This window comes from Oncorhynchus nerka, linkage group LG27, assembly GCF_034236695.1.
Source record: "Oncorhynchus nerka isolate Pitt River linkage group LG27, Oner_Uvic_2.0, whole genome shotgun sequence".
NCBI lineage: Eukaryota > Metazoa > Chordata > Actinopteri > Salmoniformes > Salmonidae > Oncorhynchus > Oncorhynchus nerka.
In genome coordinates this window covers 18,191,376-18,214,853 of record NC_088422.1, presented here as the reverse complement: position 1 = coordinate 18,214,853, position 23,478 = coordinate 18,191,376, and the positions used below count along the sequence as shown (strand labels likewise).

The 23,478-nt window shown below is 46.8% G+C and overlaps 1 protein-coding gene across 3 annotated transcripts in view; it reads left to right on the top strand.

The window, feature by feature from the left end:
- LOC115111165 (EGF-like repeat and discoidin I-like domain-containing protein 3) overlaps nt 1-23,478 on the top strand; it is a 228,777-nt gene that overhangs the window by 190,489 nt on the left and 14,810 nt on the right. For all 3 annotated transcript variants that reach the window (XM_065011424.1, XM_065011423.1, XM_065011422.1), the window contains one exon: nt 10,996-11,151. In XM_065011424.1, coding sequence (XP_064867496.1) covers nt 10,996-11,151 — 156 coding nt within the window. The remainder of the gene's footprint in view (nt 1-10,995; nt 11,152-23,478) is intronic.

Here is a 23,478-nt window from a genome sequence, read left to right as displayed (position 1 = left end):
TCTAAGTTATATTCTTCAAGAATCAATGGGTACATATAAAGAGGGTGGTCCTGCCAAGCCACTCCACTATAAGACAGGACTGATTGATGCTAGGGCTCATTCCACTATCTTTCTCCTGTGGAGCTGGCGTCATACAGACAACAATTTATCTTACATTTGTTGGAGTTTAAAGGTTTTGTTACTTTACAATATTTAAGAACAAAACACGGCCTGTCTTGTAACACTGTACACTGTACTGCTTTGAGTTGTTTATGAGTTAATCAACTGGCAATACAAAACACTTTACCAGACTGCTACAAGGACATTTGTCACCCAGTAATCGGGCAGAACCACCTGCACAATGTCTGGGTCGTCATGCTACTTCAGTTGGGATGTATCCATTTATTCTGCTCTCAATAACCTGCAAAGGTTATGAACAAGCTATAAAATAAATCCCATTTCGCCTGCTCGTTTGTCATCCCTTGGCCACTTCATTTTCACAGCTAATTATCTCCAGTACAGTGATAAATTTGTGTGGTGATTGTCTGTGGCACCCTGATAATTATACCCAGCTCTGATGATGGGGAGTAGGGAGAGGAGGGGGGTGGGGGGATGTCTGCATGGAAACTTTGAGAGAGAACCAGTTGGGCATGTGTGTAACTGGTCTCTGATAATATTAAATGCAGCGCACTGCCTTAGTCAATTATCAGCGAGTCGCTACACTACAATACAACCTAAAAGGGTTTTTCTACTGTCCTCATAGGAGAACCCTTTGAATAACCCTTTTTGGTTGCAGGTAGAACCCTTTTGAGTTCCATGTAGAACCCTTTCCATATAGGCTTCTACATGGAACCCAAAAGGGTTTTCCTATGGGGACAGCCAGAGAACCCTTTTGGAACCCTTTTTTCTAAGAGTGTAATGCAGTAACTACAGCCATAGCTGTACAACTACCCTGCTGGTTACATTTAACATTTACATTTAAGTCATTTAGCAGACGCTCTTATCCAGAGCGACTTACAAATTGGTGCATTCACCTTATGACATCCAGTGGAACAGTAGTGCATCTAAATCTTTTAAGGGGGGTGAGAGGGATTACTTTATCCTATCCTAGGTATTCCTTAAAGAGGTGGGGTTTCAGGTGTCTCCGGAAGGTGGTGATTGACTCCGCTGTCCTGGCGTCGTGAGGGAGTTTGTTCCACCATTGGGGGGCCAGAGCAGCGAACAGTTTTGACTGGACTGAGCGGGAACTGTACTTCCTCAGTGGTAGGGAGGCGAGCAGGCCAGAGGTGGATGAACGCAGTGCCCTTGTTTGGGTGTAGGGCCTGATCAGAGCCTGGAGGTACTGAGGTGCCGTTCCCCTCACAGCTCCGTAGGCAAGCACCATGGTCTTGTAGCGGATGCGAGCTTCAACTGGAAGCCAGTGGAGAGAGCGGAGGAGCGGGGTGACGTGAGAGAACTTGGGAAGGTTGAACACCAGACGGGCTGCGGCGTTCTGGATGAGTTGTAGGGGTTTAATGGCACAGGCAGGGAGCCCAGCCAACAGCGAGTTGCAGTAATCCAGACGGGAGATGACGAGTGCCTGGATTAGGACCTGCGCCGCTTCCTGTGTGAGGCAGGGTCGTACTCTGCGGATGTTGTAGAGCATGAACCTACAGGAACGGTTACTGCCCTGCTGGTTACTGCCCGGCTGGTTACTGCCCTGATGGTTACTGGCCCGATGGTTACTGGCCTGCTGGTTACTGGCCTGCTGGTTACTGTCCTGATGGTTACTGGCCTGCTGGTTACTGCCCTGCTGGTTACTGCCCTGCTGGTTATTACCCTGCTGGTTACTTGCTCATTCGAGCAGGTTGGACTGTGTTCCTGACAGAGTAACGTGTGTCATAATGGGGTTAGGGACCAAAGGCCAGCCACCCTGTCGTAATTGTCAGAGCGCAATGGGATCCGATTCAGTAGGAAATTGGAGCAGAAATGGATAATAAACAGCTTTAAAACAAGGCAATGATTGGATGATGGATGGATTCTCCATTACTGCTCAGAATGATGCGTTGAGAGGAGTGTTTCTGATTGCTCTGCTTTTAAAACGTAATGTGGGTGAAAGCATACAGTAGGCATGTCTCTAAATGCCTATCATTTGCAGTAAATCCCTTAAAGCTGAGATCCACATAAAGGGAAACAGCGCTACTGGCCGCCCCAGGCGTATTTAGGGGTTCAGCAGCGTAACAGGGATGTTAATTACAAGTAATACTTGATAGATACCTGCTCTGTTCCTCTTCACATGTATTTGCGGAAATGAAAGTATTATTATGGTATGATGATTACTTGGCTTCTGCAAGGCACTGCTTCCCTAATGAAATTGATGCAATACTGCTCTGACCACAAACTCAATCTCTTTAATCAATAAAATTAGCTGGATGTTTATTTCCATCTACACTGGAGAACTGTTCTAATGCCTCCCGGTTGAAACTCACATCTTGTCTTGAGTGTTTATGCAGAACACAGCTCAGAGTTGAAGCATGTCTCTCTCCAAAGCAGTCAAAAGCTGTGTGATAGAGGGATTTTGATTGTCTGGGAGAAAGAAGACACTGGTGTTTTGATTAAATGACATGCATGGTGAAAAAGTGGAATGCAACAAGTAATTGGGAGTGTTGAAGGGTGATCTGTCCTCGGTGTCCTTCAGGATAGGCCCCCTGTGGGACCACTGGAGGCATCTGGTCATGTATTCTCAGGCAGTCAGCAGAGTCCCCTGCAGCCTAACTATTGCTATTGCCAGCCTTCCATATTGATCTAGTCCAAAGTATTCATGATGGCATTTTGTCCGCGCAGACTGAGGATCCATGAGCGTTCAAAATTCTAATCAGTTAAAATGCATTCTTTATTCTCGGTGCTACCTGGCATTTTATCATTATTTGTCCTATTACTCCACACGCATAAGGGAATCAATAGGAACAGCACCTGCGGCCAAGTTGCCTTGCTGAACTAATTGAAGAAAGAGTGTTACAGATACAAAATCTCCAGGTGGTTCCCAATGCAATCAGAGAGAAGCACACAACCATTTAGCCACAGCTGTGATATTCGATGAAGGTGGCAAATATGAAATATGGAGCCTGTATCATGTGTGTGTGTATGTGTGTGTGCGTGTATCTGTGCGTGCGTGCGTGCGCTTGCATATGTTTCTAGGTGCAGGTGTGTGGACTGGTCCTCTAGGGCAGGTGTGTGGACTGGTCCACCAGGGCAGAGTACAGGATGAGACTAACAATGAGACTCGTGGTCGGTACACTCATCATACTCATCTCCAGGGGGCCTGTAGAGAAAAATAGAGAAAAACATTTTAAGAGCTGTTGCTCAGGAATCTTTGGTAACGCCAAACGTCATTGTCTCTTGTAATCATTAGAACATCAAATGTGAATTCATGATTCCAGGAATATCTTAGAAGTAACTTAAACTCATTTGAAAAACACATCTGATACTAATTTAATGAAAGCATTATTGGCGGAGTCTAATTTCAATCCAGTCCAATATGGCCCTTACTTAGCTCTATTTTATTCAATTTCCACGCAGCTAGCGCGCTTATTCAATTAGCCTCCAAATGAAGTTACTGTGGGGACGCTAGATCCATCTGCTTCCCGGATTCAGTTGGGTGCTTTTTAGTGTCCCCCAGCCATCACATCTTTAAACGAACAGCCCTCCTTTGAGCCTGGATAATGCTACACCTCACCTTTCATTATCTTCTCTCTTCTTATCTTCTAGCACACGTCGGCCTCATCCCCCTGTCTCTTTTCTCCTCAACTGATGCTGGATGTTTTTATTTTATTTATTTATTTATTCTATTTTTTATCTTTGAATGATTGATTCATGAGTTTCCAGCAGAGAGAGAGAGAGCCTTAATCTCAGGCATCTGTAGGAACGTAAGGATTGAAGGCGCCTCGACTCAAATCAGTGCTGCCCAGATTGCCTCCTATGCATTCTACATGTCTATCTGGCTGTTTCAACATATATCAAAGCCAATCTCCCACTCCAAGACCAGACTTGTATCCATATGCTTATCTCATTGCTTTTCTATCAGAGATTCTTATTGAATATTCACAAGTAGATGGAGCACCTTGTAGATGTAGCATCTTGTCAGTCACACACGATGATAATATGATTGATCTGGAGCTGTCCATTTTAAGAAAGGGTGCAACACTAGAGGGAACTAGGTATAGATCATATTAGAGGACTTGCTTGGCATTCACAGTTTGTGTCTGTCAACAGTCTTTGTGTGTGTGTGCGTGTGTTTGCGTGTGTGCGCGCGTGTGTGCGTGCGCGTGTGTGTGTGCATGCATGCTTCACACTTGCGACTTTTAGCACTCACTAAGACCACTAAGGAAAGAGAAACGTATAATAAACTTGTAATCGATTTTTGAACAAAATTAATGGCTGCCCTTTATCCCAGTATTGTAGATGAAAAGAGAGTACAGACATACTACTCTGTGCCTGATCTGTAAGTCTTAACCCTGTGTTAACCCTGCCACCTGCCAAATCCAACGTAAATGCTGTTTATGAGAATCACAGTGGGTGGAATTTCCAGCGTTCTCTCTGCTGTTGTAAGACCAAATCAAATCAAAGTCTATTTGTCACATGGGCCGAATACAACAGGTGTAGACCTTACTTACAAGCCCTTAACCAATAATGCAGTTCAAGAGTTAATAAATATTTACTAAATCAACTAAAGTAAAAAAAAATATATATTTCAAAAACTAACACAGAACATTTGCATAACAATAATGAGGCTTTATACAGGGGGTACCGGTACCGAGTCAATGTGTGGGGGTACAGGTCAGTCGAGGTCATTTCTGACTGCATCCCAATAATCTATCCTTTCTCCCAAAGAGTGCACTTGTTTACTTCCCTTCATGGATTTAAAAGGAAATAATGGATACTATAGCCCATGCCTACACCAATCCAATGCTTTTAAATGTGTGGGGATTAGAACGGCTGCACACTTCAGGAGAAAGCAGGTATTATTTGGATACGCCCCGTGGATTTGTGTCTCTCTCTACTCTCCAGCAGATATGGGACATGACACACTGAACCAATGGAGTCCCTCCACATTGTCAAAGCTTTAAAGGGGCAGAGCAGTGAGTTATTTTCATTAAATAAACACACACAGTGATTTATTAGACATACAGTGATGATTTAAAAATAACATTACAAAGGATGAATGGGTGCTTTAAATGATCTGCCAGCGTGGTTGATTCCACGGCCGTTTCCTTCCACCCATTTGATTTGAGTTAATGAGACAAGCAGAGTCTATCTCTAGCCCATCCCTAGAAACATGGAATTTATTTTCCAGAAGGATGTAGAATGTTTACCTTTTAATAACTGGATTTGATCCAAGTTTTCTTTTGGAAATTGATTCCCCGCCTTAATTGTGTTTTTATAATCCATTCTGTCTTTTGTCGCCCAGGTGAATTTAAGCTTAAATCTTCTTCTCAAGCACTTAGCTTGGGCCCGCTGGTTTTAATGATGGGGGAAAAAGGCTCCCACTAAATGAAAAGCTGTCAAGTCTTTTCAACTGTGTGTGCTGTGTCAAATTCACTCTGATCACAGTCGTCTCTCCTCAAAGGCACTCAACAGTTTTACACCTGCATGTTTGGGTATAACGTTTTTTCACATCAGATACAATATAATTTTATTTAACAGTGAAACGCTTACTTACGAGTCATTTTCCAACAATGCGGAGGTAATGATAAAGATACGAATATAAAAATAGAAATAGTGACAAGGAATAAATACACAGTGAATTATGAACGATACCGAGTAAAAATAACATGGCTATATAAAGGGAGTACCAGTAGGGAGTCGAGGTGCAGTGGTAATTGAGGTAGCTAAGAACATATAGGTAGGGGTAAAGAGACGAGGCAACAGGATAATAAATAGACAGTAGCAGCATATGTGGTGAGTGGGAAATGTGTGTTGATGTGTCAGTGTAAGTGAGTGTGTGGGTAGAATCCAGTGTGTAAATAGTAAGTACAAGAGAGTTCAATACAGGTAGTTTGGGTTGCCATTTGATCTTGTGTAGCAGTCTTATGGCTTGGGGGCAGAAGCTGTTCAAGGTCCTGTAGGTTCCAGATGTGGTGCACTGCTACCGCTTGCCGTGCGGTAGCAGAGAGAACAGTCTATACCTAGGGTGGAAAGAGTATTTGACAGTTGTTTGTGCTAAGTTTGTCAAAGGAAACAGAGTGAGGTGAGGAAAGGAGGGAGGGACAAAGGAAATGTGATGCATGCTAATACCAAGGACATGAGAAAATAATTGGCTCGAACATTGACTGCTTCGTAGTGTCCTTCGATTTACAGTTTACTGGAAGGCTTAAAACTACCACTCTGGCTTGAAGATGCACACTTTTATTAGCTCATTTTTGACCAATATTGGGAAGCTGTCACCAATATTTCTCCACAATTTTCCCCACATAGCCAAGTATTTCCACTCAACGCTTGACACTTTTTTCCTAAAGTGGATTCGGTATGCGCCACAACTGTCACTGAACCTTTGCTCTAGGAGGGTGAGGCGACATGTGGCACTGTTAAAAGCAGTGCACACAGGTCGATTTGTCAGAGCGAGCAGGAAGTTCTGTGTTGAACTTTGCATGTCTTGCACTTAGCTCATCCCAGCAGGGGCTGGTCTCACGCCAATACAGCCAGTACTGAGCCTTTAGTATCTCCACTGTGAGTTAGGCCCCGAGGCAACAGAGGTGTACACACCTCTTACTTGACAGAACCCGCCTTTTGCCATGTCAGTGCTCAGCGGAGGCCTTATGTGATTTGACATCCCGCTGCCTCAAGTGGAAACGGTAGTCATTGAAGGGGTTGGGAGTTGGGAGTTGGGATTGTGTGTGTGTGTGTGTGTGTGTTAGGTGTTAGGTGTTACACTCTTATATTCCCATGTGGTGTCTCCCAGTTGGTCTGGAGTTGGAGCCAAGACTGTGATTATCAGGTCATCAGGCTTAAGCCTCGACACGACCACCTCTTCAACAGGCTTTCCCTGAGCGCGTTTGGCCTGTTAAATCCATTGAGGTGGTGTTCTAGAACATGCTTGAAGCCTGTTTTGTGGGTTGCTAGGGGATTCACAGGTCGGGATCTGTGTTGACTCAAACAGTTGACATATAGAAACTCACACACATTTCTCCCTTCATAAAAAGAAACTCAACAGCATTATACTTGCATGTCTCGATACTATGGTGTTTTATTCAAATACAGGGCCCCTTGCTAAGATACAGGAAGAGACACTCCTATCTAGTTTTCTGAGCACAGATGTCACGCTAGGGAAAACCATGGGAATTGGCCTATTCCTCTCACACCTCTGCTTTAAGCTTTAACGATGGCGGCCCCAGTTTGGGGTTGATGGGCCATGATATCATCCTGTCCAGTCCACATCCCTGCACGAACTGTACTTACAGTATACTAACCTGGCTCCTGTCCTGTGCACTGTGTACACTCCACACACACTCACAAACCCAGGCACACACACAAGCACATGCACACTTCCCCGCAGGATAGAAATTGGGTCAGGTTATATGAGCAGTGTAGATTAAATGAGTCTTCAACACACACAATTAAATCAGCACAGCTTGAGGGGGAGCTAGCTGCTGTCTGCTGCTATAGATGTATGGTATGGAGCAGCAGAGGGGATAACTGTGTTCCTCTACAGCAGTCAGCCCTCAGACAACACCACCACTTCAAATATGGACATGGGGATTACACGTCGACTTTCATCTTAATGAGCAGACGAGGGAGTTTCTCTCCCCTTACTCTCTCTCTCTCTCACTCTCTCTCTCTCTCTCTCTCTCTCTCGCTCTCTCTTTGTCTGTGAGAAACACATGCATATGTCGCCTCTTAGCACCATGACACAAATTCTAGCACCCCCAGGTGTTGCAGGGGCAGTGCTAATTAATTCTCCAAAATACATTTTGTGAATACGCAAATGTTTTCCGCAGTTGGGGGAAATGGGTGGAAATGGACAACAGGGGTTGGGGGGGTGGGACTCTTGTGTCGTCTTCTACTCCCCCGAAGAGAAGGAGACAGAGAAAGAAAGGAATGCTGGTATTGTTTTTTTGTGTGTCTTTCTCCACCACAACCATGCAGAGGTTGCTGCAAAGACTTCAAAAGCCTCCGGTGTGCCAGGGTTAAGTGTGTTGGGGGAAGGTTGGGGGGTTGCCTGGCTCTAACAAGCTTATCTCACCCTTTAATTCGGTTTGGGCCATCAAAGTGTTGGGAGCCGGCTGCGCCAGAGGCGGTCGTATTTTTTGACCGCTACCTGTGACAGCAATTACAGGTTCCCCTTCAAGCGTGCCTTTGTTTTGGTGGCAGACTTGACTGGTTGGCCAGAATGAGATTACCTCTGCGCTGTGCTCTGCTTGGAGGGTAATCAAGCATTACAATGTGACGTGTCACTCCTTTTCTCAATGAGCAGCTTCCCTCTAAAGCTGTTTGCAATTATTGTAATTATAAAAGAGAGGTTACCATAAATGTATTTATATGCACAATAAGAACATACTGTAGCCTCCCCCCCTCAGAAACAGACATGAACACTTCGTTAAACAAAGAGGACAAAGGGTCTTTCAATTCTGGTTTTGAAGGAGGTATCTCATGAATAGTGTATTCATAGCAAACAATTTAAGCCCATGTGTATAATCTCCTACATGATGTCAAGGTAAAGTGCCCTTGTACCAGGACTTAAATTAGGACCATAACTGTGCAACTGAAGTACTACCGCAAAGAGCGAACCCATTTTATGTTGTTTTCAGAAACCCAAGAGCTGGCTGCTTACTCCATATCACGTAACTCTGTTTTAGAAGAGCACAGAAAGATTGACAGCAAGCCATGGCTTTTCCTCCTTAAAAGTCACAGAGCAGGCCTGAGCCTGCCTTCCTGCTCCTCCAACAGGGTGTCTGTAGTGAAAACTTCTATGACTCCCTGGGGATTCACCCCGAAGTCTGTCAGGAGCTGGGAGGGTTGAACAGGACTGAAGGCATGCTCTGAAGCAATATCTGGGCTTCATGACAGGTGTTGTGGAGATGTGAGCTCATGTGCAACACGCGCCATAGTGAGGCATGTTTGTGTGTGTAATGCATTGTGATATGTTGTATTGGGCGGCAGGTAGCCTACCAGTTAAGAGAGAGTTGGTCCAGTACTCGAAATGGTATTGGTTTGAATCCCGTGAAGAATCTACAGCCTACATGAATCCTAAATGCTCCTGTAAGTCACCCTGGATAAAAACTTCTGCTAAATGACTAAAAGGTTCATGTAAAATTGTATTGCAATGCATAATAATATAATGTCTGGAATGATGTACAGTAACGTAGAGTCATGTGAGGGTCTTGAAAACATGAGAGAGAAGCCACACTATCACATACTCACTCTGACCAGACTAATCGGGATAATCTATGGGCTCCTGCTGCATGTTGTAAATTCAGTTTAGGAAATCCAGCTCTCTGAATCGTACTTCCCCTCTCTCCTTTTTGACCGCCATTCTCTCTCTGTCAATATGTTTTATTAGTTTCCATGCAATGGCAAAACTCAGCCTGTCCGCTCTCCAGCACGTGCATGGGACTTGTTGTCCATGGATCTGAAAAGACAGTTACAGTCATGATGTTATAGACAGATACTTTGCCACCACAGTTTGGCCATGCAACTGCAGAGAGTTTGATGATAGTGGTCAGCAAATGTTTTTCATTTTTCAAATCCAGACATTTACATTTGAGTAATTTAGCAGACACTCTTATCCAGCGCAACTAGGGTTAAGTGCCTTGCTAAAGTGCATATCAACAGATTTTTCACCGAGTCAACTTGGGAATCGAACCAGTAACTTTCAGTTACTGGCCCAACACGTTTAACCACTAGACTTTCTGCCGCCCTGGACTTCTGGATCATTTGTGGTCGAAAAGTATTTATGGTTCCTCTTTTAAACTGTCATCCATGGTTACTATGTTGAGCTCTAAGACATTACCTGAGAGTGCAATGTCAGGCAATTTATTTGATCCTTAAGCCACGCATTAAGGTGGTATTTTTAATGTCATGTGAAAGAGATTTAAAGGATCTTATCGTTGACAGAATACAAAATGTATGACCCGAACATTACCTGTTCTTCTCCCTGGTTCCTCTGTGGGATGCAACCTGGCATGATTAGGGACTCAACATGCACACATTTGTTTGTTCATTTCCTCAGATGCAAGGCTATGTTGATTGAGGCTAAATTATGAAAGACAAAGTGAAAACACCTATAAGTCCATAATTCTGCTCAGATACTATAGATACATTTTCCCTCAATGCACAGTTCTATACTCTAGGGATACCCATCTTACATTCAGTGTGCCTTGCTCGCAGGTTCTTCCAATGTATTGTTTTTGGCATTGTGAATTCACATACATTAGTCAACGCAAAATAAATATAGAGATGCTAACCCAGACAAACCATTGACTTAATTGGTGGTAATTGCATGAAATCCTGCATGGGCTTGGTGATAGTAAAACAGATAGTTATGGTACATTCTGAACATTGTTGTTATTGCGTGTTAAAGTCCAGGCTTAACACAACAGCCAGTAACATGGACTGTTGTGTTAGCTCTAAATAATGAGGAATAATTGAACCTTAAAAGTAAATGATGTAACAGCTACACTGTTTACTACCAAGCCCTTTGATGTAGGCTACAAATGAGAGTGTTAAAACATTTACCCATATGATGCTGCCCGGACTCTCAGAAGCTGCAATGGCTGGCGATTTCTGCTCTGCTGAGGAGAGGCCTTGTTGTTCAATATGCTGTGAATAATTGAAGGTTACTTCTTGCAACCAAATGTACAATGTCTTTATAAATCGTCTCTGGAGATAAGAAGAGAAAAGATGCTGACGGACTGGATGGAGAAAATTCAGCATCACTGACACTTTCGTGTAGCTGAGTCAGAGAGGTGACTAAGTTTATTTCTCTCTCCCCTCCCCTCCACCCCACCCACCCCACTCTTTATCTCCCTCTCTGTCTCTCAGGTTGACATGCTCCTGCCTACTAAAATCACCGGCATCATCACCCAGGGGGCCAAGGACTTTGGCCATGTCCAGTTCGTCGGCTCCTACAAGGTGGCCTACAGCAACGATGGAGAGAGGTGGCTCCTATATCAAGATGAAAAACAGAAGAAGGACAAGGTGAGCCATCCACACTCCATGAAGATAACCAAACTGCTCTATTAGAAAATACATGGAACACAAACACTGCATTCCCTGAGTAATGGAAGGAACAGCGTCTACCAGAACTCAAGCAGAAGTATTAGTAGTTATAAAAGCCAAACAATATTTCCACATTGAGCAGTAATATCCCAAATGCATCCAAATAAAAATGTCCATTATGAAAACAAGAATAGCACCCCATTGAATGAAATAGTAAATTAATGGGAGAAGCAGAATGAATGGAGAAATGTGTTGTGCAGCCTGTAGTTGTCCAGATCTGTCCCTGTCTCATCTCTGTGTTAGCATTGCATCTTCTTATCTCGGGCTCCAGCACAGCTTGCTGGGGCCTCTCTGCCGCTGTCTCGTCTCCTGGATCAGATAAGGGCATGTTGTCTAGCAGTCCTGGTAGGTACACTGCCCGAAAATGTGTTTGCGGTCCTTCAATAGAGTACACGTGTTCGTTCCAATCACCCACGCCAGCTAGCGGAAGGGAAGGAGGCTGTGGCAGGCTCCCTGCTATCAGGAGAGCAGCAACACTACTCGGGCTGTTGTTTTAGATGAGGCCTGTTTACTTTGCTACTCTCGGTGTGTTGTTTAAAGATAAGGACTTCATGGTGCTGTTGCTTACGGACTTACGATGGTCAGAGTAGAGCTAACCTGGGAGGAAACACACCTAAACACACACACAGAGATCTCTTTATTTTGTCAATCCTGTAAAACACACTGGTAGCTTCCAGTCTCTGTTTAACAGAATATAGTGAACTACATTTTCCCAGAAGCATAAATTCACCAAATGAGCATAATGACAAGTGATCAAATGAGCTGTTCTATACAGTCAAATGTTGTTTCCTGAAGCAGTCTTTCATAACGGGAGAATGGCGAAGATAAGGGTTCTAAAACAGATATATAATGGTAACTTGTTATGTCACATATCACCCTCCAATGGGCACACATCAATTTACTGTATGCCCTCATGTGCCAATAAATGGTCAGTTTAGCGGCCCATGCCTGACAATACTTCTCCATGCGCTGATTGAATGCCTCGCTTGAGGAGTTTATAATTTCAATGCCCAGGATGATCTTTGGATGCAGGCCACCGCGTTTTCAACCAATCTCAATTTTGAGCACTGGAAGACATTCAAACGTTTGTCAAACCTGGCTGGACCGAGAGAGAAGAGGTAAATGAGACAATGGCAGGATCCTAGTAATCTTTTGTTTTGAAATCTATAGTTCCTCATTTGTAACGATAAGCGTAGACTAAGAATACATCGATAGTATATAATGGCACATTCATATGCTACATATGAAATAACAATTAATGAACTATGCAAGCCACAACAAAATATCCTATCAAAACATCCTAATTAGTGACCTTAATTCGAAAACCCGCAGACCCTCGGCGCTCCGTAGAATAGTTATTATTAATCAGTGTGTCACAGGACAGAGCTGTGATGAGCTTTCCAGATATATTACTTTTCAAGGTGTTTCCGCCTCTCAGGCATTTAATGCTAGAGGACGCATTAGGCTGCCGGACTCCAGAGGCGTTTCCTGTTACGCCACAGGCTTGGAGAGGTTGGTCGGGCTAAGAGCCCTGCGTGTGTGTCTATGAATTCATGCATGACTGTTTGAGAGAGAATCTGAGTGTGTGTTTGTATGTGCACATTCATGCATGTGTGTGTGCAATACGGAGAGTGTGCGAATGTTTGTGTGTGTGTGTCTCTGTCTGGGTGGGGGTCTGGTTGGGCAGAGTGACTGAGCCTTGTAAATATTCTCTTCAAGTCTCTCCCCTCCTGAGCCTCAGTGTGGCAGAGACCGAGAGGAGAGGCCTCGGTCAGCATACAGATACCCTTGGACACAGACACTACCAGGGACATAGCCACAGACACTACCAGGGACATGTCCGCAGACACTACCAGGGACATGTCCGCAGACACTGCCAGGGACATGTCCGCAGACACTACCAGGGACATGTCCACTGTTACGAATCCCTTTTGGCCCGACAGTCTAGGGGGGATGGTAATGAGACCCGTAACATAACTCATGCAAATTATTATTGTGACAAAGTAAAAGTGTGCACGAAATAACCACGACAACAGAAATCTACCGTCAAACTCTAGGTTTATTTATAAACACACGGTAATGGGGGGAGCAGGAAAAGGGGCTGAGCTGGACCCAAGGAAAGCAACAATAAGCATCCAAAACACCCCTAAGCTAGACTAGCCTACTTTAACAACAGCTAACTAACTAACCAAAAATACAGTGGGTGGTCCGCCCAGTTCTAACTAGTGTATTTAACAAAGTTCACCTACAGGTAGTGTATGCCCATGGGCGACTTGTCTTGGTTTCCCCCTTTTCCCACCAGCAACAAACAAACACCATAACCAAAAACAATACTCACAGGTGATGACAAAGTGCTATGGAGGTGCTTAAACAAAAGAGAGGTGAAGACACAAAGCGAGAGTGAAACACAGAGACCTACAGACATGGCATTTACAGAGAGATTGAGAGAGATTGAGAGAGAGATTGAGAGACAGATTGAGCTAGAGATTGAGCTAGAACAAACAAATGATGGGGTTTTTAAACCATGGGGAAGGAACTGTGATAGGTTAGGAAGTAGGAGGAGGTGTGTCTTCTGATTGATGATTGATTGTTGACTGATTGGGGAGTGATGGTTTTCACCTGTGAGGGGAGAAGGAGAGAAAAGAAACACACACAGGATACACACACACACACAGGATAACTGTATCCGTAACATCCACAGACACTACCAGGGACATGGCCGCAGACACTACCAGGGACATGTCCACAGACACTACCAGGGACATGTCCGCAGACACTACCAGGGACATGTCCACAGACACTACCAGGGACATGTCCACAGACACTACCAGGGACATGTCCACAGACACTACCAGGAACATGGCCACAGACACTACCAGGAACATGGCCCCAGACACTACCAGGGACATGGCCACAGACACTACCAGGAACATGGCCGCAGACACTACCAGGAACATGGCCGCAGACACTACCAGGGACATGGCCGCAGACACTACCAGGGACATGGCCCCAGACACTACCAGGGACATGGCCCCAGACACTACCAGGGACATGTCCACAGACACTACCAGGGACATGTCCACAGACACTACCAGGAACATGGCCACAGACACTACCAGGAACATGGCCCCAGACACTACCAGGGACATGGCCACAGACACTACCAGGAACATGTCCACAGACACTACCAGGAATATGGCCGCAGACACTACCAGGAACATGGCCGCAGACACTACCAGGGACATGGCCGCAGACACTACCAGGGACATGTCCACAGACACTACCAGGGACATGGCCGCAGACACTACCAGGGACATGGCCGCAGACACTACCAGGGACATGGCCACAGACACTACCAGGGACATGGCCACAGACACTACCAGGAACATGGCCGCAGACACGACCAGGGACATGTCCACAGACACTACCAGGGACATGGCCGCAGACACTACTGGCTGTCACTCACTTAGATGTTGCATGTACTTATAAACCATACATTCCGTCGCTATCTATCTGTCTATCTATCAAACAAATGCTTATTCACACAGGAACACACACCTCCATTTATACACTGACACATGGAAACACTGACACACTCACACATTGATTTAACACAAGCAGACTTGTCAACATGCAAATCCTCACACTTGCACTCAAAAACATTTACACATTCAGTGATAGCACCATCTTCGCAGCAGCCCACCGATCTCACTGCGGATTCCTATTTGCCAATATTTGCAGAGTACGTTGATGGGGGAAATCAAGCACAGAAGTAATTGATTCATGTGTAATGGTGTTCCACTTAGGTGCCAAAGGGTTAATTAGTCAGTGGACCTGCCAATTCCCCTCAGGTCAGAGGGTAACAGCATGTTAGATGGCGTAAATACAATCATAGTTTAAGATTAACCACTAATAGCTCTCGTTTCCTCCCCCTTTGGCAGTGCTCTGTACACCACCACATCTGAAACATGCGGTGAAGGGTCAAGATTAGCTGTGATTCGGTCTATATTGCCTCGCCGCTTGAAGAAGTGGTTGGCTTGCGGATGTGAATTTGATTGAGCGGAACCAATGAAGGCAAGGCTGAGCTGAGATTGCCTTGCGTCACCCGAGCTAGCCACAAGCTACATAAGACCTGGAGTTTGTTAGGCCTAGGAGACCTGCACTCTTCGCCTCTGCAGCAGTTTTGAATAATGAAGTATGGTCAGTGGTCAACCCCCTGAGTCCCCCCAGGCTTGTCCAGTAATGTACGCCCTTGACTGGCTCAGGCAGTAAAATCAATGCTGGGGAAAAGGCCGGCTCCTGGGTCAAACCAAAGGTGCGCCGCAGAACGGAAGGGGATGGACTATTCGGTACACAACCATTGGCGATTAGATTAGAGCGAAAGCAGTAAGCAGTCATTGCAAATCTCACTCTGTAGCATAGAAGTCCACCATAGGCTGTCAGTGAGGGCATGTGAGGGCACATGAATGGATGTCTTTGTTTGAGGAGGTTTGGAACACGGTGTGCCTTCTCCGAGAGGCTGCAGAAGTCTAGAGATTCAGGACGTGCTCAGTATGAACCAAGTCAAATAACTAGACCCAAACATCTGGCCTTTTCTTCCAACTCCCCTCATCTTGGCAGGGAGATGCATTTCTTTACTTTCAATTTTTACCTTTTTAAAGACTGTTTTTGAGAAAATATACAAATAATTGAATTTGTTTATTGTACTATACCAAGAGACTTGTGCGTTATAAAGATTGGACCCAGTCAGTGAACTTCTAGATTTTCAATTTTTATTTACTGTATTTCAATTACTTCCAAATATATTTTATGTGGTCTAGTATTTTGATATTTAAGTCTAGTATTTTGATATGCAAGTAGCTGAATATTGGAATGTATTTGGAAATACACCTGGAAAGTGTTGGCGTGTATTTGAAAATACTCAAGTATAATTTTAAATTAAATATTTAAACATTCCCATGCATTTCAACAAAGGTCTGTTTGGTATTTGAAATAATTCATTTTGAAAAAAGATTATATGAAAAACATGTTTTAAATAGTAGGCTATTTGTAGGAAATTATTAGGAAATACTTACAATAGAAGTAGTTGATTTGGGTCATATTATTAGAAAGTATGAAAATACACTGTACATAAGTATCTCAATTACAAATAACTAAATACTCATGTATTTGAACCCAGGTCTACTATTTTCCAAGTAAAACCACAAGGGCAAGTCAGTAGGCTTCATCCTCTTTTTCACTTTCTCTTCTCCTCTTTCTCACTGTTTGTTACTGTTTGTTCTTTTTTAGTGGTCCTGCAGATCTCTTGTTCCACCCTGTTTGTTTCATAGAGAGAGCCTGACACTGTGGAAGTCTCTGGATGGCTCCGGAGAGATCCTTGTCATATTTCATTCAACTGCTGTTTTTCTATTCTTGCTGGCCTCCCTGTTGTAATAGCTCAACTGTATCTTGTGTCTGCTATATTACCGTTGTGGCAGCACTCCTGCAATTGATACCACCGGTTCTCTTCTCCCGAGCCCAATAGACTTCAATTAAACTGTACAATAATAGCAAGGGTAAAGATTTTAGGTCCATACAGATCGGTTTAACAACGTGTAAGATTTGATACAGGCCCTTCTCCAAAATGTTTTTTATTCTCCAACATTCCTCCATGATAGAATGAGCTTCAATATTTGGTGTATTGCTCTATTAAATCTACTGTAAATTGCCTCTCTGCACCGAAACTTGATGGGATATGACCACTCTTCATTGTTTTTAGGAGGTGGAACATGTCACAAATTGCACTGCTGTGGAGAGAATGGAGTCATAGAAATGTTAATAGTGAGATGAAAACGGTTAAGAAAGTCCCCAATAATGGATTCTAGATATATCCATAGCAGAAGCAACATTGCAATCTATTGCACTCTTATTGCTGTCAATAGTGAGCAGAAACCGGTTAAGAAAGTCCCCAATAATGGATTTCTAGATCTATCCATAGCAATAGTAACCTTGCAATCTATTGCACTCTTATTGTCGTATTCATGGTCTAGAAATGGGATTTCTTTTTACTCAGCCTTTATTTCTGTACGTGTTGCACCTCAAATCACATGCTCATCACTTCAACTAACAAGTTAACAATCCAAGAGCAAAATCCCTTCTGTGGAATGAAGACTTCCACTGCACCCTGTCAGCACTACACTCCAATGTTGAGTTAATGTCTTACCATGTTGAGTTAATGTCTTTCAGGACACTGTGCCGAGTCAGGCTGCCTGTGAGATTTAGCCAGGGAGTTAGATAGAAAAGACACATTAAAGTGCAGGTGGAAGAAGTGCGGATAAGGTGAAGTGATGTTGAATATTTCTCTCTTTTTTATTCCCCTGTGTTTTTAAGAAGTTTAATCAGGTATTCTCCTACTCAGGTATTCTGATCGGTGGGCCTGGTCAGGCACAGGAGAGAGGGGAGGGAATGGATGACCGGGAGAGGGCCGAGCTCTGATACTCGTTAACACTAGAACCGCTGGGCCTCGATGGACGCCCCCTTCAAACTAATGAGGAGTCATTCTGACTGCAACATTCCAGCAGAGCAATTGATATATTTCATATACAGTGGGGAGAACAAGTACTTGTTATTCTGCCGATTTTGCAGGTTTTCCTACTTACAAAGCATGTGGAGTTCTGTAATTTTTATCATAGGTACACTTCAACTGTGAGAGACGGAATCTAAAACAAAAATCCAGAAAATCACATTGTATGATTTTTAAGTAATTAATTTGCATTTTATTGCACCATTGTGGAGTACAATGGCTGTGCAGGTGCCTTGTTTTGCACAGAGGGAGAGAGCTCCCATCTCACTTTGTTCATGGTGCCGGCCAGACTTTTCAAGCAACTTGTTCGCCAATAACCGTGAAGTGACGAAATTGTCCGTGTTGACATTTCTCCCCTTGCCTACATAAAGTTCCACAAGCCTCATCACCACATTCTCCGACACTCGCTCACCTGCTAGGCGATGTGGAATTATCCCAGATATTGAAAGCAATTCGGAATGTACAATTACGTACGCTCTCACTGTGTAGGCTACTGTAAATAGGCCAGAGTTGACTTATAAGACTGCTTTGATTCGGTGGACTGATATAGAGTACATACCATTTTAAAATGAGGCCTATAATTACAATAGAATGGCCCGCCCTGTTCTTCATTCACAATTGGTGATTAAATAATTATGCATATTTCGCTTCCCCTCACTTATCAACTCACCCATTCTTCCCATCATACTTTACTTAATTTATTTAATCTGTTGTTATATGTGTGAAATTAGTTTCGGTATATAGTTTAGGTTCAGTTTTGAGGCAATTGTCGGGGTCATTGTCAGCTGGGCACTTTCAAATGTTGGAAGAAGGAGACGGGCAGGTCATACTGTTGGGAGGAGACGGGCAGGCCATACTGTTGGGAGAAGGAGACGGGCAGGCCATACTGTTGGGAGGAGACGGGCAGGCCATACTGTTGGGAGAAGGAGACGGGCAGGCCATACTGTTGGGAGAAGGAGACGGGCAGGCCATTCTGTTGGGAGGAGACAGGCAGGCCATACTGTTAGGAGAAGGAGACGGGCAGGCCATACTGTTAGGAGAAGGAGACGGGCAGGCCATACTGTTGGGAGAAGGAGACGGGCAGGCCATACTGTTGGGAGGAGACGGGCAGGCCATACTGTTGGGAGAAGGAGACGGGCAGGCCATACTGTTGGGAGGAGACGGGCAGGCCATTCTGTTGGGAGGAGACAGGCAGGCCATACTGTTGGGAGAAGAGACAGGCAGGCCATACTGTTAGGAGAAGGAGACGGGCAGGCCATACTGTTGGGAGGAGACGGGCAGGCCATACTGTTGGGAGGAGACGGGCAGGCCATACTGTTGGGAGAAGGAGACGGGCAGGCCATACTGTTGGGAAAAGGAGAGGAGCAGGCCACATTGTTGGGAAAAGGAGAGGAGCAGGCCATATTGTTGGGAGAAGGAGACGGGCAGTCTACACTGTTGGGAAAAGGAGAGGAGCAGGCCATACTGTTGGGAAAAGGAGAGGAGCAGGCCACACAGTTGGGAAAAGGAGAGGAGCAGGCCACACTGTTGGGAGAAGGAGACGGGCAGTCTACACTGTTGGGAAAATGAAGGCCATACTGTTGGGAAAAGGAGAGGAGCAGGCCATACTGTTGGGAGAAAGGAGATGGGCAGACCACACTGTTGGGAAAAGGAGAGGAGCAGGCCACACTGTTGGGAAAAGGAGAGGAGCAGGCCATACTGTTGGAAAAGAGAGGAGGGGAGAGAGGAGCAGTCCACACTGTTGGGAATAGGAGAGGAGCAGGCCATACTGTTGGGAGAAGGAGACTGGCAGGCCATACTGTTGGGAGAAGGAGACGGGCAGGCCATACTGTTGAGAGAAGGAGGCCATACTGTTGGGAGGAGACGGGCAGGCCATACTGTTGGGAGGAGACGGGCAGGCCATACTGTTGGGAGAAGGAGACGGGCAGGCCATACTGTTGGGAGAAGGAGACGGGCAGGCCATTCTGTTGGGAGGAGACAGGCAGGCCATACTGTTGGGAGAAGGAGACAGGCAGGCCATACTGATGGGAGGAGACAGGCAGGCCATTTTGTTGGGAGGAGACAGGCAGGCCATACTGTTGGGAGAAGGAGACGGGCAGGCCATACTGTTGGGAGAAGGAGACGGGCAGGCCACACTGTTGGGAGAGAAGGAGACCACACAGTTGGGAAAAGGAGAGGAGCAGGCCACTGTTGGGAAAAGGAGAGGGCAGGCCATACTGTTGGGAGAAGGAGATGGGCAGACCACACTGTTGGGAAAAGGAGAGGAGCAGGCCACACTGTTGGGAAAAGGAGAGGAGCAGGCCATACTGTTGGGAGAAGAAGGAGAGGAGCAGTCCACACTGTTGGGAATAGCAGGCCATACTGTTGGGAGAAGGAGACTGGCAGGCCATACTGTTGGGAGAAGGAGACGGGCAGGCCATACTGTTGAGAGAAGGAGACGGAGGCCATACTGTTGGGAGGAGACGGGCAGGCCAGGCCATACTGTTGGGAGAAGGAGACGGGCAGGCCATACTGTTGGGAGAGACGGGCAGGCCATACTGTTGGGAGGAGACGGGACAGGCCATACTGTTGGGAGAAGGAGACGGGCAGGCCATACTGGAGACGGGCAGGCCATACTGTTGGGAGAAGGAGACAGGCAGGCCATACTGTTGGGAGAAGGAGACGGGCAGGCCATACTGTTGGGAGAAGAGACGGGCAGGCCATACTGTTGGGAGGAGACAGGCAGGCCATACTGTTAGGAGAAGGAGACGGGCAGGCCATACTGTTAGGGAGAAGGAGACGGGCAGGCCATACTGTTGGGAGAAGGAGACGGGCAGGCCATACTGTTGGGAGGAGACGGGCAGGCCATACTGTTGGGAGAAGGAGACGGGCAGGCCATACTGTTAGGAGAAGGAGACGGGCAGGCCATACTGTTGGGAGGAGACCAGGCCATTCTGTTGGGAAGACAGGCAGGCCATACTGTTAGGAGAAGGAGACGGGCAGGCCATACTGTTAGGAGAAGGAGACGGGCAGGCCATACTGTTGGGAGGAGACGGGCAGGCCATACTGTTGGGAGAAGGAGACGGGCAGGCCATACTGTTGGGAAAAGGAGAGGAGCAGGCCACATTGTTGGGAAAAGGAGAGGAGCAGACCATATTGTTGGGAGAAGGAGACGGGCAGTCTACACTGTTGGGAAAAGGAGAGGAGCAGGCCATACTGTTGGGAAAAGGAGAGGAGCAGGCCACACAGTTGGGAAAAGGAGAGGAGCAGGCCACACTGTTGGGAAAAGGAGAGGAGCAGGCCATACTGTTGGGAGAAGGAGATGGGCAGACCACACTGTTGGGAAAAGGAGAGGAGCAGGCCACACTGTTGGGAAAAGGAGAGGAGCAGGCCATACTGTTGTGAAAAGGAGAGGAGCGGGCCATACTGTTGGGAGAAGGAGAGGAGCAGTCCACACTGTTGGGAATAGGAGAGGAGCAGGCCATACTGTTGGGAGAAGGAGACTGGCAGGCCATACTGTTGGGAGAAGGAGACGGGCAGGCCATACTGTTGAGAGAAGGAGACGGGCAGGCCATACTGTTGGGAGGAGACGGGCAGGCCATACTGTTGGGAGAAGGAGACGGGCAGGCCATACTGTTGGGAGGAGACGGGCAGGCCATTCTGTTGGGAGGAGACAGGCAGGCCATACTGTTGGGAGAAGGAGACGGGCAGGCCATACTGTTGGGAGGAGACGGGCAGGCCATACTGTTGGGAGAAGGAGACGGGCAGGCCATACTGTTGGGAGGAGACGGGCAGGCCATACTGTTGGGAGAAGGAGACGGGCAGGCCATACTGTTAGGAGAAGGAGACGGGCAGGCCATACTGTTGGGAGGAGACGGGCAGGCCATTCTGTTGGGAGGAGACAGGCAGGCCATACTGTTAGGAGAAGGAGACGGGCAGGCCATACTGTTAGGAGAAGGAGACGGGCAGGCCATACTGTTGGGAGGAGACGGGCAGGCCATACTGTTGGGAGAAGGAGACGGGCAGGCCATACTGTTGGGAAAAGGAGAGGAGCAGGCCACATTGTTGGGAAAAGGAGAGGAGCAGACCATATTGTTGGGAGAAGGAGACGGGCAGTCTACACTGTTGGGAAAAGGAGAGGAGCAGGCCATACTGTTGGGAATAGGAGAGGAGCAGGCCATACTGTTGGGAGAAGGAGACTGGCAGGCCATACTGTTGGGAGAAGGAGACGGGCAGGCCATACTGTTGAGAGAAGGAGACGGGCAGGCCATACTGTTGGGAGGAGACGGGCAGGCCATACTGTTGGGAGAAGGAGACGGGCAGGCCATACTGTTGGGAGGAGACGGGCAGGCCATTCTGTTGGGAGGAGACAGGCAGGCCATACTGTTGGGAGAAGGAGACAGGCAGGCCATACTGTTGGGAGAAGGAGACGGGCAGGCCATACTGTTGGGAGGAGACGGGCAGGCCATACTGTTGGGAGAAGGAGACGGGCAGGCCATACTGTTGGGAGGAGACGGGCAGGCCATACTGTTGGGAGAAGGAGACGGGCAGGCCATACTGTTGGGAGAAGGAGACGGGCAGGCCATACTGTTGGGAGGAGACGGGCAGGCCATTCTGTTGGGAGGAGACAGGCAGGCCATACTGTTAGGAGAAGGAGACGGGCAGGCCATACTGTTAGGAGAAGGAGACGGGCAGGCCATACTGTTGGGAGGAGACGGGCAGGCCATACTGTTGGGAGAAGGAGACGGGCAGGCCATACTGTTGGGAAAAGGAGAGGAGCAGGCCACATTGTTGGGAAAAGGAGAGGAGCAGGCCATATTGTTGGGAGAAGGAGACGGGCAGTCTACACTGTTGGGAAAATGTGAGGAGCAGGCCATACTGTTGGGAAAAGGAGAGGAGCAGGCCATACTGTTGGGAGAAGGAGATGGGCAGACCACACTGTTGGGAAAAGGAGAGGAGCAGGCCACACTGTTGGGAAAAGGAGAGGAGCAGGCCATACTGTTGTGAAAAGGAGAGGAGCGGGCCATACTGTTGGGAGAAGGAGAGGAGCAGTCCACACTGTTGGGAATAGGAGAGGAGCAGGCCATACTGTTGGGAGAAGGAGACTGGCAGGCCATACTGTTGGGAGAAGGAGACGGGCAGGCCATACTGTTGAGAGAAGGAGACGGGCAGGCCATACTGTTGGGAGGAGACGGGCAGGCCATACTGTTGGGAGGAGACGGGCAGGCCATACTGTTGGGAGAAGGAGACGGGCAGGCCATACTGTTGGGAGAAGGAGACGGGCAGGCCATTCTGTTGGGAGGAGACAGGCAGGCCATACTGTTGGGAGAAGGAGACAGGCAGGCCATACTGATGGGAGGAGACAGGCAGGCCATTCTGTTGGGAGGAGACAGGCAGGCCATACTGTTAGGAGACTGGCAGGCCATTCTGTTGGGAGGAGACAGGCAGGCCATACTGTTAGGAGAAGGAGACGGGCAGGCCATACTGTTGGGAGAAGGAGACGGGCAGGCCATACTGTTGGGAGAAGGAGACGGGCAGGCCATACTGTTGGGAGAAGGAGACGGGCAGTCTACACTGTTGGTAAAAGGAGAGGAGCAGGCCACACTGTTGGTAAAAGGAGATGGGCAGGCCATACTGTTGGGAAAATGAGAGGAGCAGGCCATACTGTTGGGAAAAGGAGAGGAGCAGGCCACACAGTTGGGAAA